At 43.2% G+C, this 15,710-nt stretch overlaps 1 protein-coding gene across 1 annotated transcript; it reads left to right on the top strand.

Moving 5' to 3' along the window:
- The first annotated feature begins 8,563 nt into the window (after positions 1-8,563).
- On the top strand, positions 8,564-9,499 carry LOC122919734 (olfactory receptor 6B1-like). The gene has a single exon (XM_044268918.1). It carries the CDS (start codon positions 8,564-8,566, stop codon positions 9,497-9,499), a length of 936 nt encoding a protein of 311 aa, XP_044124853.1.
- Positions 9,500-15,710: the final 6,211 nt, after the last annotated feature.

The following is a 15,710-nucleotide window of genomic DNA, read 5'->3' as shown; positions in this document are numbered from 1 at the left end:
CAGAGAGCACACACAGGGGGCACAGGGAGCACACACAGGGGGCACAGAGAGCACACACAGGGGGCACGCGGAGAACACACGAAGCACATGCAGAACACACAGAGGGCACAGGGAGCGCACACAGCGGGCACAGAGAGCACACGGAAAACACACAGGGAGCGTATACAGCGGGCACAGGGAGAACACACAGTGGGGGCACACACAGAGGAAAAAGAGCTGACAGTGGGAACTCACAAATCAGTGACCATCAGTAGTTGAGGGCAGTGCAGGGCTGTATCAGTGAGAGTGTGGCCCCCGCAGCCCTGCACCCTCCTCCACAGACACTGCTGCATGTTTTTTACTCGATGGACTTAACAGCTGGGGAGGGAACAGGCCGGGTGCTTTGATAAGAGGGTCCTGGGACCCCCTGCAGTCCAGGAGCTGAGGTCGGCGTCAGGGGGTCGGATGCATAAGAAGGTCCAGTCCTCCAAGTCTGATGTTTGGGCCTTGCAGCCTGGAGCAAGAGCAGGCAAAGGATGGGGGCGTGGCTATGTTATCTCCGCCCACACAGAACGTCCTGATGCCGCCCTGTGTCAGGATTGTGGATAATGCTGTGCGGTCACGGAGGTCTGGGGAGACGGTGGGAGACTGTGTGGGGCGGACAGCGGCAGACTGCTGCAGCATGTGGAGGAGATAAACAAAGGAACTGAATGAAAAAAAGGCTCCACCCGCCAGCCCACTTAACAATCAAATAGCAGGGCCCCCCCTCCTAACGCCGGCCCTGGGCCCAGTGGACCTTGGTTGTTGGGGCCTGGACAGCTGGGTTCCTGGTAGCCAAGGTTCATGCCTTCTGGTTTATCATCTCGTGACAACTCCATTGATGACTTCTTATTCTCCTCTTCTGAAGCTCTCCTTTGAGGACACATCTGAAGAGCAGATTATATTCATTATCCTGACCTACTGGATCATTTTAGGGGGTCTGGGGTCTTTTATCTATTTTGTTTTTATAAAGTGGGCACAAGCTGTGTAACTACACATAAAACTTTTACAAACTTGTTAAAGGGCTTTTCTAAGAGTTGAAGAAATTACAGTTGGTAAAGAATATGTTAAAAAAATAAAAATAATACCCTGATTAGTCACCTTCCCCCGCCGCTCCTGTGGTAATGCGCTGGAGGTCCCCGACCATCTGGTGACTGTTCCTGGAACGATAACATGCCATGGATGTACGCTCCTTCTGCAGCCAATCACTGCCAATGAACTTTTGCTAATTTTTTCACAGTTACACCCACAAACTTAAATTTATTTTATTGGGCTTTTATGTGATAATTTAAACCAACACAAAGTAGCAAGTACTGTACAGTTGCAAGAAAAAGTATGTGAACCCTTTGGAATGATATGGATTTCTGCACAAATTGGTCATAAAATGTGATCTGATCTTCATCTAAGTCACAACAATAGACAATCACAGTCTGCTTAAACTAATAACACACAAAGAATTAAATGTTACCATGTTTTTATTGAACACACCATGTAAACATTCACAGTGCAGGTGGAAAAAGTATGTGAACCCTTGGATTTAATAACTGGTTGAACCTCCTTTGGCAGCAATAACTTCCACCAAACGTTCCCTGTAGTTGCAGATCAGACGGGCACAACGGTCAGGAGTCATTCTTTACCATTCCTCTTTACAGAACTGTTTCAGTTCAGCAATATTCTTGGGATGTCTGGTGGGAATCGCTTTCTTGAGGTCATGCCACAGCATCTCAATCGGGTTGAGGTCAGGCCTTCTGACTGGGCCACTCCAGAAAGCGTATTTTCTTCTGTTTAAGCCATTCTGTTGTTGATTTACTTCTATGCTTTGGGTTGTTGTCCTGTTGCAACACCCATCTTCTGTTGAGCTTCAGCTGGTGGATAGATGGCCTAAAGTTCTCCTGCAAAATGTCTTGATAAACTTGTGAATTCATTTTTCCTTCGATGATAGCAATCCGTCCAGGCCCTGACGCAGCAAAGCAGCCCCAAACCATGATGCCCCCACCACCATACTTCACAGTTGGGATGAGGTTTTGATGTTGGTGTGCTGTGCCTCTTTTTCTACACACATAGTGTTGTGTGTTTTTTCCAAACAACTCAACTTTGGTTTCATCTGTCCACAGGATATTTTGCCAGTACTGCTGTGGAACATCCAGGTGCTCTTGTGCAAACTGTAAACATGCAGAAATGTTTTTTTTTGGACAGCAGTGGCCTCCTCTGTGGTATCCTCCAAATGAAATCCATTCTTGTTTAGTGTTTTACGTATCGTAGATTCGCTAACAGGGATGTTAGCATATGCCAGAGACTTTTGTAAGTCTTTAGCTGACACTCTAGGATTCTTCTTCACCTCATTGAGCAGTCTGCGCTGTGCTCTTGCAGTCATCTTTACAGGACGGCCACTCCTAGGGAGAGTAGCAGCAGTGCTGAACTTTCTCCATTTATAGACAATTTGTCTTACCGTGGACTGATGAACAGCAAGGCTTTTGGAGATACTTTTATAACCCTTTCCAGCTTTATGCAAGTCAACAATTCTTAAACGTAGGTCTTCTGAGAGCTCTTTTGTGCGAGGCATCATTTACATCAGGCAATGCTTCTTGTGAACAGCAAACCCAGAACTGGTGTGTGTTTTTTATAGTGCAGGGCAGCTGTAACCAACACCTCCAATCTCATCTCAGTGACTGGACTCCAGTTGGCTGACACCTCACTCCAATTAGCTCTTGGAGATGTCATTAGTCTAGGAGTTCACATACTTTTTCCACCTGCACTGTGAATGTTTACATGGTGTGTTCAATAAAAACATGGTAACATTTCATTCTTTGTGAGTTATTAGTTTAAGCAGACTGTGATTGTCTATTGTTGTGACTTAGATGAAGATCAGATCACATTTTATGACCAATTTGTGCAGAAATCCATATCATTCCAAAGGGTTCACATACTTTTTCTTGCAACTGTATGTGTTTTCAAAATTTTGAATAAATAAAAATCTGGTGGCGTGCATTTGTATTCAGCCCATCTGAGTCAATAATTTGTAAGACCACCTTTCACTGTAATTACAGCTGCAAGTCTTTTGGGGTATGTCTCTACCAGCTGAAACTTTTGTCCATTCTTCTTTGCAAAATAGCTCAGCTCAGTGAGATTGGAAGGAGAGCGTTGGTGAACGGCAATTTTTAAGTCTTTCCACAGATTCTCAATAGGATTTAGGTCTGGACTGCGACTGGGCCGTTCTAACACATGAATATGCTTTGATCTAAACTATTCCATTGTAGCTTTGGCTGGATGTTTAGGGTTGTTGTCCTGCTGGAAGGTGAACCTCCGCCCCAGTCTCAAGTCTTTTGCAGCCTCTAACAGGTTTTCCCCCAGTATTTAGCTCCATCCATTTTCCCATCAACTCTGACCAGCTTCCCTGTCCCTGCAGAAGAAAAGCATCCCCATGGCATGATGCTGCCACCACCATGTTTCACCGTCGGGGTGGTGTGTTCAGGGTTAGATTTCCTCCACACATAGCGTTTTGCATTAAAGTTAAACTTTAGTCTCATCTGACCAGAGCACTTTCTTCCATATGTTTGCTGTGTCCCCCTACTTAGCTTGTGGCAAACTGCAAATGGGACTACTTATGGCTTGCTTTCAAAAATGGCTTTCTTTTTGCCACTCTTCCATAAAGGCCAGATTTGTGGAGTGCGTGACTAATAGTTGTCCAGTGGACAGATTCTCCCACCCGAGCTGTGGATCTCTGCAGAGGTTTTCCAAGATTCTGATATTGATGACCTGATTCTGAGATCAGAGGAGGTCCGACACCCATGACCTCTGACTCTCAGCTGTTCGAAGAGACTGTGATGCTCCAGTGACTACCGCGGGCCTCTTCCTAGGCCGGTGACGTCACATTTATTGGTCATGTGGCCTAGGCACAGCTCAGGCCTGAGCTGCAATACCAAGCATGGTATGTGGTACTCTCCGGAGCCACTCTCTCGTCAAACAGCCGATCGTCAGAGGTCCTGGGTGTTGGACTCCTACTGATCTGATATTAATGACCTATCCTGAGGACAGGTCATCAATATCAGAATCTTGGGAGAAAAAAGTAAATTAGAATCTTGGAAAACCCTTTTAAACTTGTGTTCCCTTTTCATTACGGTCATTTTGGTATGGGGAAAATATATATATTTACAGTCACCAGGAGTTGATAGGTCAACGATATCAGATCGGAAGAGGTCCGACATCGGGGATCCCTGCCGAACTGATATTGTTGACTTCTCATAAAGGGAACCTGTCACCTGGATTTTAGGTATTGAGCTGAGGACATGGGCTGCTAGATGGCCGCTAGCACATCTGCCATATCCATTCCCCATAGCTCTGTGTGCTTTTATTGTGTCAAAAAAACAATTTTATATATATGTAAAGGAGGCTACTAACGTTTCCGGAGCCCAGCCACACCCACTGTGAAGGAGCCCAGCACCGCCCTGCATCCTCCGAATCTCCTCCTTGCTCCCCGACTTCACAAAGCTAGAGCGCCGTAATCTCGCAATGTGCGAGCTAGCGCATGCGCAGTGTCGACATAGTGTCGACATAGTGTTCCTTCCCTGTGCTGGCATCAGCCTCAGGGAACGAACTGCGAAAATGGAGAGATTACGGCGCTCTAGCTTTGTGACGTCGGGGAGCAAGGAGGAGATTGGTAGGATCGGGGCGGTGCTGGGCTCCATCACAGTGGGCGTGGCTGGGCTCAGAGTCAGAGAACGCTGGACTCATCTCTGAAGCATGGAGGAGACAGGACTCAGCTAAGGTTAAATTACATATCTTTAAAATCTTTTTTTTTTACACAATAAAAGCACACAGAGCTATGGGGACTGGATATTGCGGATGTGCTAGCGGCCATCTAGCAACCCATGTCCTCAGCTCTATACACACAATCCAGATGACAGGTTCCCTTTAAGGATAGACCCTCACTATCATCTAAATCTCAGACAACTCCTTTATAAAAGTATTTCAGTTGCACTTTGTGCCTTTTTTTTTTTTAAACAAAAGATACTAAAATAAATATTGCACAAAAATAAAGCCCCATGTATCACCAATAAAAAAAATTATGCAAAAATTATAACCAAGCAAAAAAACGTACAGGTTTTGTAGGAGCATGGACTAAAAATATGTAAATGATGGGATGGAAATGGCCCAGGGAACTGGTTAAACATTTGCCTGTAAGATAGAATTGGTTGTTCTCTTAAGGGTCTCGGGGGGAACAGAGGTTTTAGTGATATTAATTGTGTGATTTCGGCAGGGGACAGGCAGGGTGGCCCTCAGGGGTTAATCCCCCAGACAGAGCTGCTAATCTACTGCTATAAATGCCTGTTTATTGGGTGCCGGAGAAATGTGATCCCGGTTTTGCTCCAGGTCTGTATTTATTATCCGACTGTTCATTTTATCTACATCCTGGTCATCAGCTTGACCTTCAGATTGATGGCATCATTTATGAGCAGATGATTCCTCGCCTGTGCATCCCATGCGGATGTGATCTGAAGACTTCATATACAATGAATGCAGCGTCCTCCACCCTGCCCTCTGTTGTATCATTTCTAGAGCTTCCTATACTGGAACCTTGTGGTCCGCCAATATAAATAGCGCATGACCGTGCATATTGCATTGGATGCAATTGAAAAAAAACCCTCAGCTGTGTAAAGTATTAGATTTGTGCAGTTTTTAAGCCTTTTAGAAATAAACAAGCATATTTACTGGCAGCAGGCTGAAATCTGAATATACCGAGGAATTGGTACATGAGGCATATTAGAAAGTTGCAGAACGTTCCATTATACATGTACTGTATGATGTTAAAAGGGTTCCTGGGACTTGTATATTGATGACCTATCCAAAGGATAGACCACCGGTTCAGGATTGGTGGGGTCTGACACCCAGGACCCCTACCAGTCAGTGGTTAGCTGAGAGTACTAGCGTATGAAGCCGGAACACCACAGCTCCGCGCACAGTGTAGTGGGGGCAGAAACGGCGCTGAATGTCCCATTGAAATGAATGGGAAGCATAAAAAAACAGCTCCATGTAAGTCCATGCGTTTTTTTCTGTATTTTCCTAATGTTTTTGGGACCGACCTGCTTTAAAAACCTCAAGCTTAAAATTCAGCTTTGTAAATGAACCCATTGGTTAAAAAACAGATGCATTAAAAAAAACTGCACGAAACATATGTTTTTTGTGCTGAAAAAAAGACACGTAGATTCCACGCTGATATATTAAGCATGTTTTTCAAAATCATCGCGTAAACAGGAAAAGTTATTTGATTTGGAAATATTGTTCATCCACATATTTATTTTACCTAATGGCACTATAATAATATCAGTGTGGCATCCATTCCTACCTATTTATTTAAAGCAGCTCTGTCACCAGGATTACAGCATACCGCCTGGTAGGGTTGATCATGCTGATGAGGGCAGAACTGTGTCTTAGCATCTACATATCATATAACTATGTACTATAGCTTCACCACACTGAGATCTGCTCAGAAAGCTAATCTACATATTACTGCTTTATTCACAAGCACAATACAGTCATTGGCACCTCTGAAATTTTTTAATTTAAGTATTAATTAAGTATTTCTCACAGAAAAGTATTGCAGTAACACATGTTTTGCTAAACACATGTTTATTCCCTTGCAAGGACTAGGTGAACTTCTCTCCTTTTTATCTGCTTTCATGTGTGATTTTTATATTGCCCACACCTGTTACTTGCCCCAGGTGAGTTTAAAGGAGCATCACATGCTGGAAACAATCTTATTTATCCACAATTTTGAAAGGGTGTCCAAAATTTTGTCCAGCCCATTTTTGGAGTTTGGTGACATTATGTCCAATTTGCTTCTTTTCCTCCCTTTTTTGGTTTTGTTCCAATACACACAAAGGGAATAAACATGTGTATAGCAAAACATGTGTTACTGCAATACATTTCTGTGAGAAATACTTCATTTTCTTGAAAAATTTCAGGGGTGCCAACATTTACGCCCATGACTGTATCTCATAAGAAGGACACCAGTAATGTGTGTTAGCTTATAAGCATCTTTATGTGGTAATGTTACATCTTAGCGGTATGGTGGTCTACCCTGTATGTAGACATCCCTGGTTCAAATCCCAGGAGAGAGATATATTTTCTTTTTTTTTTTTTCTTTAAAACCATATTGAAAGGCTATATTGTAATATATAATTATAAGGCCTTACTATATTGAGAATAGTGTGTTTTGTTTTATTTTTGCTAAAACCTATTACCTATTTATTCACAGATACAATATATATGATTATAAAGAAACCAGTAATATTTATTAGCTTTTTTTTAAAAATTATTCTCCGTATGATAAGAACATAGACTTTTCTTATGGGATAAATCGGAAAGAAAAAAAAAATATCTGAAGAAAAATACTTCAAAGTCTCTCCCAAGATTCAAACCAGGGATCTCTACATGCAAAACCAGTTGCTCTAACCTATAGCATTACCACACAGAGATGTATGTTTTTTTCTATACTTATAAGCTGACACATATTATTGGTGTCTTTACAATCATATATTGTGCCTGTGAAAAAAGCAGTAATATGTAGATTAGCTTTCTGAGCAGATATCAGTGTGGTGAAGCTATAGTACATAGTGATGATAGTTACTTGCTAGGACACAGCACTGCCCTCAGCCTGCTATCTAGCCCTGTCAATCAAGGGAAGGGGGGAGTGTGCAGAGCACAGGAGGCCTTACATAGCAGTGCTCAGAGGATACGGCCTTGCCTCTTAGTGCTCTAATTGCTCATTTGCATATGAATAAACAAGCGGATATCTCTGAAGACTTTTATCATACAGAGAAAAAAAGGGGTATCGTTTTAATCAGCATGATGAGCCCTACCTGCCAGTATGTCTGGTTTAATAGGGTTGATCCTGTTGACAGAGCCACTTTAAAGTGTCCCTCCACTTTTATGTTGTATGTTGAGATGAGTTAGCAGACCCATTATCTGCAACCCCAATAACCTGTGCAGTTACACCAAATTTAATCAAATGTATGTGGAAAGATGCTGGCTCCAGGAAACAAACAATGGTTAAATTTTTTTTATAAATAACTATTAGAACAAAAAAAAGTTTTCGCCCAGAATAAGCACAATGCAATCATAATAATAACAACATGTAAGAGTGCCCATAGCCTTTAAAGGCCATTAACCAGTCCTTTTCAAATGCTCATTGGGAGGAAGAGGGAGGAGTCGTCTGCTTTGCTGTAGTGATGAACCATGTCCAACACAGGCCTCCAGAGTTAAACATCACAGATTATGACCCTCTGGCACTGGAGAAAAAAATTTACATATTTTTTAAGCACATCATAATAGGGTCCCTGAAAAGGGAAGAAGACCCTCCATTATCTGCTTCTGGGGCATCTGCTAATACCGTAAGCTGAACAGTGTCTGAACAGCTGATTTTATACTTCCTCTGGTTGGGATTTTACAGCAATCCATCTTTTTTTCATAATTCAGCTATCTCCGTGCCATAGAGCGTCCACGTGTTATTAACCTTCATTCCTTTGTTTCAGGGAATACAATATCGATGGACAGTTTAAATAAAACTATAACCACCATCTTCTTTATTATGGGCTTTGAGACCATACGCAATATGGAAATTTTCCTCTTTTCCCTTTTCTTGAGTATGTACATGTTAACATTGGGGGCCCATTTTCTTATCATCACCCTTGTGCTTCTGGAACGTCATCTTCATAAACCAATGTATCTCCTCTTGGCCAATTTCTCCTTGGTGGAAGTCCTGTACACCACGGTGACCGTACCTAAGATGCTTGATGCGCTCTTGACCAGAAACAAAGAGATTTACTCATCTTCTTGTCTCGTTCAGTTTTATTTTTTCTTTGCTTTTGGTGCCGCTGAGAATTGCTTCCTGGTAGTTATGGGCTATGACCGGTATGTAGCCATCTGTCGACCACTGCACTACAGTACATTGATGACTAAGAAGATGGCAGTAGGACTGGCATGTGGACCATGGGTTGTAGGTTTCTTAACCGCTGCTTGCCCTGCAGTATGGATCTCCACTCTTAGCTTCTGCTTCCCAAACTATATCGACCATTTCTTTTGTGACTATTCTCCACTTTTGAAGCTATCATGTGAAGACACATCCAACGGTGAGTTCACGTTTTCTGTGATCTCCTGGAGTTTGACCCTCGGTTGCTTCTTTCTTATTTTAATCTCTTATGCCTTCATCATTCAGTCTGTTCTTAAGATTCCATCTGTCGAAGGGCAGAATAAAGCTTTCAATACCTGCGCGTCCCACCTCACCGTCGTATTAATCTTTAACGGCACAATAATCTTTATGTACATACGGCCGAACTCCCACGTCAGATTCACACTTGACAAGGTGGTGTCAATATTCTACTGCGTGGTGACCCCAGTTATGAACCCCATGATATATTGTTTGAGGAACAAAGAGGTAAAAGAGGCCCTCAAAAAAGCTCTTCAAAGACGAGTGATGATATGAATGCGAAAAGACAAGGTCATACTTCATGATAAAGAGTTAATTTGAAGGTCAGAATGGCATAAAAAAGGAATGATACCTCACTGATCCCCATCACCCCTTTCCCAATGCTTCACAGATCCCCGCTGGTGTCTACTTCCTGGACCCTCGCAACACACAGGAATCGACCACACAGCCAATCAGTGGCCACAGCAGTGACTCACCTCAGTCAGTGGGGGGGATCGGTGAGAGTTTTTTTTTTGTACTATTTTGACCTTTATTTTGAAAGAATTTTGCCAGACGGATGAAACCTTTTATATTTTTCTCTACCGAGTGGAAACCAGCAGCATATTAATTGTGAAATCACTGGACTCCGAGAGGTTGTTTATTTATGAATGATAAAAAAAAAATATATATGAAAATAAGAAAAATAATACAAATATGAAATGTTATCATTACAGAAATGTTTACTATGTATGCTAAGGCCTCGTTCCCATTTCCGTGTCCTTTTGATGTCCGTCACAAAATCATTATGTGTTTCATCCGTGAAGATGTCCGTCTTTGGTCCATGTGCCGAATTCTTCGGACACAGCTCAGCTAAAAGTTATTTTACAGAGCGTCTCCTATTAGTGGTCAGGGAAAAATGGACCAAACACAGATGCAACATGGACGTGTTGTGTCCGTTTTTTCTTCATGGACGAATAGACTATAAATGGGCTTGTTCGGTCTTCATCACAGGCCAAAGTAGTGCATGTCTGCGTGACTTTTTCAATGACCCCTGGTCAGTAAAAAAAGATACCTACATTAAAATCAACGGGCACGTGTGCTGTCCGTGGAAAATGGAAATGGGAAGGAGGCCTTAAATGGTCGATCCACTTAACCTAGAAAAGGTACAGGATCAAGAAACATTGTGGGTTATATTTTATTGTGTAATTCTAGGCATATTAAAAAGGTTGTCTGGTTTAGGAGACATATTTTAAATACCCTTAGGTCATTTAAGCAGTGTCCTCTATTTGTAACCTCCATCAGTTTGCTGAAGTAGACGGCAGTAGACAGCTTCTCTTGTGCTGGAGGACCCAGCACGTCCATGAATTATATTGGGACCATGTAATACTTCTTGTCACCTGCGGGGATGCTTTAAGGAAATTGAACAATCACTGCCAGGTTCCTCTGCAAATTACTAATGATTGTTGGGAGACCCAGAGACAGGCACCTCATGATCTGCTTACTTTAAGGGATTTTTTATTTTAAAAATTTTAAGAATGTACTGGTATTCAAAGTAGTAAAGTAACGACACTTTGATGCTACTAGAATTCAAACAGGTGTGGTTCTTACTGGATCTGCATGCCATTGGTAGGCCAGAATTACCTAAAGCTCACTATACACATTTTTTATTTATTTATTTTATGCACTTACTAGTGGTACTATATTCCACAGCGCTTTATAGACATTAGCAACAAGCTGTCCCCAATGGGGCTCACAATCTAGTATGTCTTTGGAGTGTGGGAGGAAACTGGAGAACCCAGGCTATGGACACCTTCGGGGCAATTTTTTAATGATTTCATTAGTTATTTTGCGTTAAAATATTTTTTTTCAGTTGGTCTTTATTAAAAATTTTCAGCTGTCTTTGAAATGCAGGGGTTTAAAATTAGTTTGTAGAGTATCACTTCTCAGTCCCGTCGGTTGATGGCTCATGCAAAGCCTTATCTCTGATTCCCTGACCTCATAAACGCTCATTATAGCTAAACTGATAAGAATATGGCTTAAATGAGTGTTTATGAGGTCAGAGAATCAGAGATAAGCTTTGAATGAGCCTTCAGCTGACAGGACTCAACAGTGATACTGTGCAAACAGACTGTTGACTCCTGTATCTCAAAAACAGCTGAAACTTCTTAATAAATACCAAATAAAAAAATAATTTTATCCCAAAATGAGTATAATGCAATCATAAAAAAAAAAGAAATAGTCTTTTAACGAGCTGAAATCTATTGCGCCCAGACCTTGTTTCTCCTGATATCTGCCATTGGAGGACATTTAGGAGACCTTCTTGTACAATATGTTTCTGAAAATCCTGTCGAAATTGTACAGCGGACTTGGCTATTTTGCACAATCCCATTTTTCTTCAGGTCTGGGGAAGCCCGGGATGTTGGAAATCAGTCGTTGCAAGATTGCATTTGTCCTGCGCATGCTGTAGTGTATGTCTGCCATTATGCAATAAAGCACATCAATATGGGATCTGTGAGTACCCGAAGCAGTAACTCACAACAGGGTCACTGCAAAGGATTAACTGGTGTCATGTTATATTGTTAAAGGCAATGTACACCTACAGAGGCAATTTTATTTTTATGATTGCATTTTACAAATTTTGGGCTAAAAATCATATTTTCCACTGGCCTTTATTAAAAATTTTGAGCCGTTCTGTCACAAGGGGTTAACTGTTTTTCTAGCTGTGTGACTGGTACTTTCACTTTGTGTCGGTCATCTAATGAACCGTATCTCTAAACTACTGAGAGGTCATAAACACTTACTTAAGCCACATTCTTATCAGCAAGGTAAGAACTGAGCGATAATGAGTGTTTATAATGTCAGAGAGCATCTGTAAGGAGTCCGTCAGCTCCTGGTCTGATGGAGCAGGGAGAAAAACCAGATCCTACTACTAGAGCATCTCAGCCCCCGTACAGAGAAAAGGACTCCATATTTTAAAAAATTTAATTAGTACAATGCAATATTTCCCCAAAAATTGTCCCCAAAGATATACATAGCGTTTAAGTTTAAATGTTGTGATTTGTGTACCTCACGGTTAAACATGTGTTGTTGAGTTGCTGGGGAGATGGGCCTTGGGTCTGCTCCCAGAAGAGTCTAGTCTACATAGAGAAAGAGGATAGACGTGTGTGAGAAAGCTCTGCAGACAAGACCTCAAGTCCCAGAGAAGCACCATCTCTGAGACTAAAGAACATCTGCTACACCAGAGTACTCCTGACAGATAGAAGACATGTAGAAAGTCTAGAATCTACAAGGCCATGCGTTGGAGTCAGTCAGCAAGGTATTGGGCATGTTTATGGCCAAGAGACTTTGCTTCCACAAATGGGAACATTGCCAATGCAGCCTTCCACACTTTGAGACTTTTGGCCATTGGTATCTTATATCTGTACCCCTCAGCCAGGTAACTGCAGAGACAAGTGCCTGCCTATGGTTGTGCTGGAAGATTTTAGAAAGACATAAAGGAGTACTGCAACCTCCATTATTGCTGCTGTCCAAAAGGCTGCTATTGAGGGAGGATTGGACTGTGTTGTATGTCTTGGAACTGTGCCTGGTTATTGTTGGATGTACTACAACTTCTATTCTGTAAAGAGACTATAATTATCAATTGCACCCTGATAAACATCCAACATCAAGGGCACCCCAAATACCCCCAGGCAGGAGCCCCAATTACCAGGGTGTGCCTTGAGGGAAGAAAGGGAGCATCCTGCAGTCATTGCAGGGCCTCAGGGAGCGGCAGAGGGAGAGAGTGCCACTGTGAACTGCGAGTACTACTACCACTCTCAGGACCACCACTCCCATCTTCCTCAAAATTGAAGGCATACTGAACCAGCATGGCTACCACAGCATCTTGCAGCGGCATGCTATTCCATCCGGTTTGCGTTTAGTTGGACCATCATTTATTTTTCAACAGGACAATGACCCCAAACACACCTCCAGGCTGTGTAAGGGCTATTTGACCATGAAGGAGAGTGATGGGGTGCTGCGCCGATGACCTGGCCTCCACAGTCACCGGACCTGAACCCAATCGAGATGGTTTGGGGTAAGCTGGACCGCAGAGTGAAGGGCCAACAAGTGCTAAGCATCTCTGGGAACTCCTTCAAGACTGTTGAAAGACCATTTCAGGTGACTACCTCTTGAAGCTCATCAAGAGAATGCCAAGAGTGTGCAAAGCAGTAATTAAAGCAAAAGGTGGCTACTTTGAAGAACCTAGAATATGACATATTTTCAGTTGTTTCACACTTTTTTGTTATGTATATAATTCCACATGTGTTAATTCATAGTTTTGATGCCTTCAGTGTGAATCTACAATTTTTATAGTCATGAAAATAAAGAAAACTCTTTGAACGAGAAGGTGTGTCCAAACTTTTGGTCTGTACTGTATATATTGTGGGGACTCGCTCTGGTAGATAGGATTAGCGGACGCAGTATAGAGGCAACAACAATTTTTTTTGGATCAAACAGTTCAGTGTTTTATTCACACTTTAGGCAAGTGACAAAACAAGCAGTCATAATCAAACAAAAAGCCACCTTGCGGTATAGGTGGTAATTCACACCATGCGGCAATTCTGCCTCAAAGAGTCCTTGCTGATAGCAGCACCAAACTGTTTTCATGGCAAACAGGTAACAAGCCTTCATCCAGATACAATGCTCCCAGATCCCAACACAGAGACCTCGCTTCTGAACCCAGCTGCCTATTTAAGGACAGCCATGTACTGCAAAAACCCGGACCGGCATTTAAAATCCGGTCCGGTATTTGACCTCACCTGGCTTTAAATCAGCCCAGCAGCACATGCTGGGAGGAAAGTACCTGTTTTCCCAGACCAAACCTATCACTGTGTCACATATCCCCCCCTTTTGTTCAACCCTGAGGGGGTGAACACACGCCAGACAGTGTACCCGGGACAGGGCATCTGCGTTTCCCTGTAACCGGCCTGCCCTGTGTTCCACTGAAAACCTAAAGTTTTGCAGGTAGAGAAACCATCAGGTGAACCGGGCATTTCTGTCCTTGGCCTGGCTCATCCACTTGAGAGGGGAATGGTCAGTCACCAGACGGAATTTTCTCCCTAATAAATAATAGTGGAGAGATTCTAGTGCCCACTTATTAGCCAGGCAATCTCTCTCCACTATACTATACCTGGTCTTGGCGGGGTGAGCTCACGGCTGAGGAAGACAACGGGATGCTCCTCCCCGTTGACTTCCTGCGACAGTACAGCACCGAGGTCTACGTCGTAGGCATCGGTCTGTACTATAAACTCCCTTTTGAAATCGGGCGTCACCAACACCGGGGACCCGCACAGGGCCGACTTCAAAGCGGAGAAAGTCTCTTCCGCCCGATCATCCCAGCGAACCATCGTTGAATTGTGTCCCTTCAAGAGTCCTGTCAAGGGTGCAGCTAGAGTAGCAAAGTGGGGAACAAACCCTTATGTTATTTGCCTAGTGGTGACAGGTCGGGGCCAATTCCGTATCGCCTCTATTTTGTTCATTTGGGGTTTGATGACTCTGCATCCAATTACATACCCCAGGTACTTAGTCTTTTCTAACCCTATCGCAAATTTTTTTGGGTTAGCGGTCAGGCCAGCCTTCCAAAGGGAGTCCGCTACAGCCTCCACTTTGGGTAGGTGACTTTCCCAGTCGGTACTGTGGATGACAATATCGTCCAGGTAAGCCGAAGCGTACCGATGATGTGGACGAAGCACAATGTCGCTGAAAAGTGGCAGGGGCGCCATGCAGACCAAAGGGTAAGACCTTATATTGAAACAGCCTCTGATGATGAAGGCAGTTTTCTCTTTGGCAGCCTCTGTTAAGAGGTGTACCTTGTAGTTTACATCTCCAGTATTCTCGAGTACCTCGTCACCTAGCCAGGAACTTACTGTCCACTGTCAGCACAAGAACCAAAACCCGATCACCCTGGTTAAGGATCCGGATCCGAGCCTGCCGATTATAGACCGACTCTGGGCTCGCTGAGCTGCCTCCATATGCTCCCTAACAAGAGGCAGCACTGTCTCTATCCAATCTTTCATCTGAGTAACGTATGACACTTTTATGTGAAGTAGGTTGCTGTTCCCACGTCTCTTTGGCCACGTCCTAGAGACCACGAGGGTGTCTGCCATATAGCAGTTCGAAGGGCGAGAACCCAGTAGAAGCCTGGGGTGCCCTCTCGCACTGCGAACATGAGATGGGGCAGAAGGAGGCCCCAGTTCTTCCCATCTTTAGATACTACCTTTTTCAACATATTTTTTAATGTTTGGTTAAACCATTCTACGAGACCGTCCATTTGCGGATGGTAAATGGACATCCGTAGTTGTTTTATGTGGAGCAACTTACAGAGTTCCCTCATCACCTTGGACATAAAAGGGGTCCCTTGGTCGGTCAGAACTTCTTTAGGTAGTCCTACTCGGGAAAATATCTCCATTAACTCCTTAGCTATGAGTTTGGCCGTGGTATGTCGCAGTGGCACCGCCTCAGGGTACCG

Source organism: Bufo gargarizans, chromosome 9 (genome assembly GCF_014858855.1).
Source record: "Bufo gargarizans isolate SCDJY-AF-19 chromosome 9, ASM1485885v1, whole genome shotgun sequence".
NCBI classification, from domain to species: Eukaryota; Metazoa; Chordata; class Amphibia; order Anura; family Bufonidae; genus Bufo; species Bufo gargarizans.
Note: the sequence above shows the minus strand (reverse complement) of the source record. Positions and strands in the feature narration are given on the sequence as shown.

Coding starts and splice junctions, on each gene's coding strand:
- LOC122919734 (XM_044268918.1), top strand. CDS start 8,564: ATGGACAGTTTAAATAAAACTATAACCACCATCTTCTTTATTATGGGC.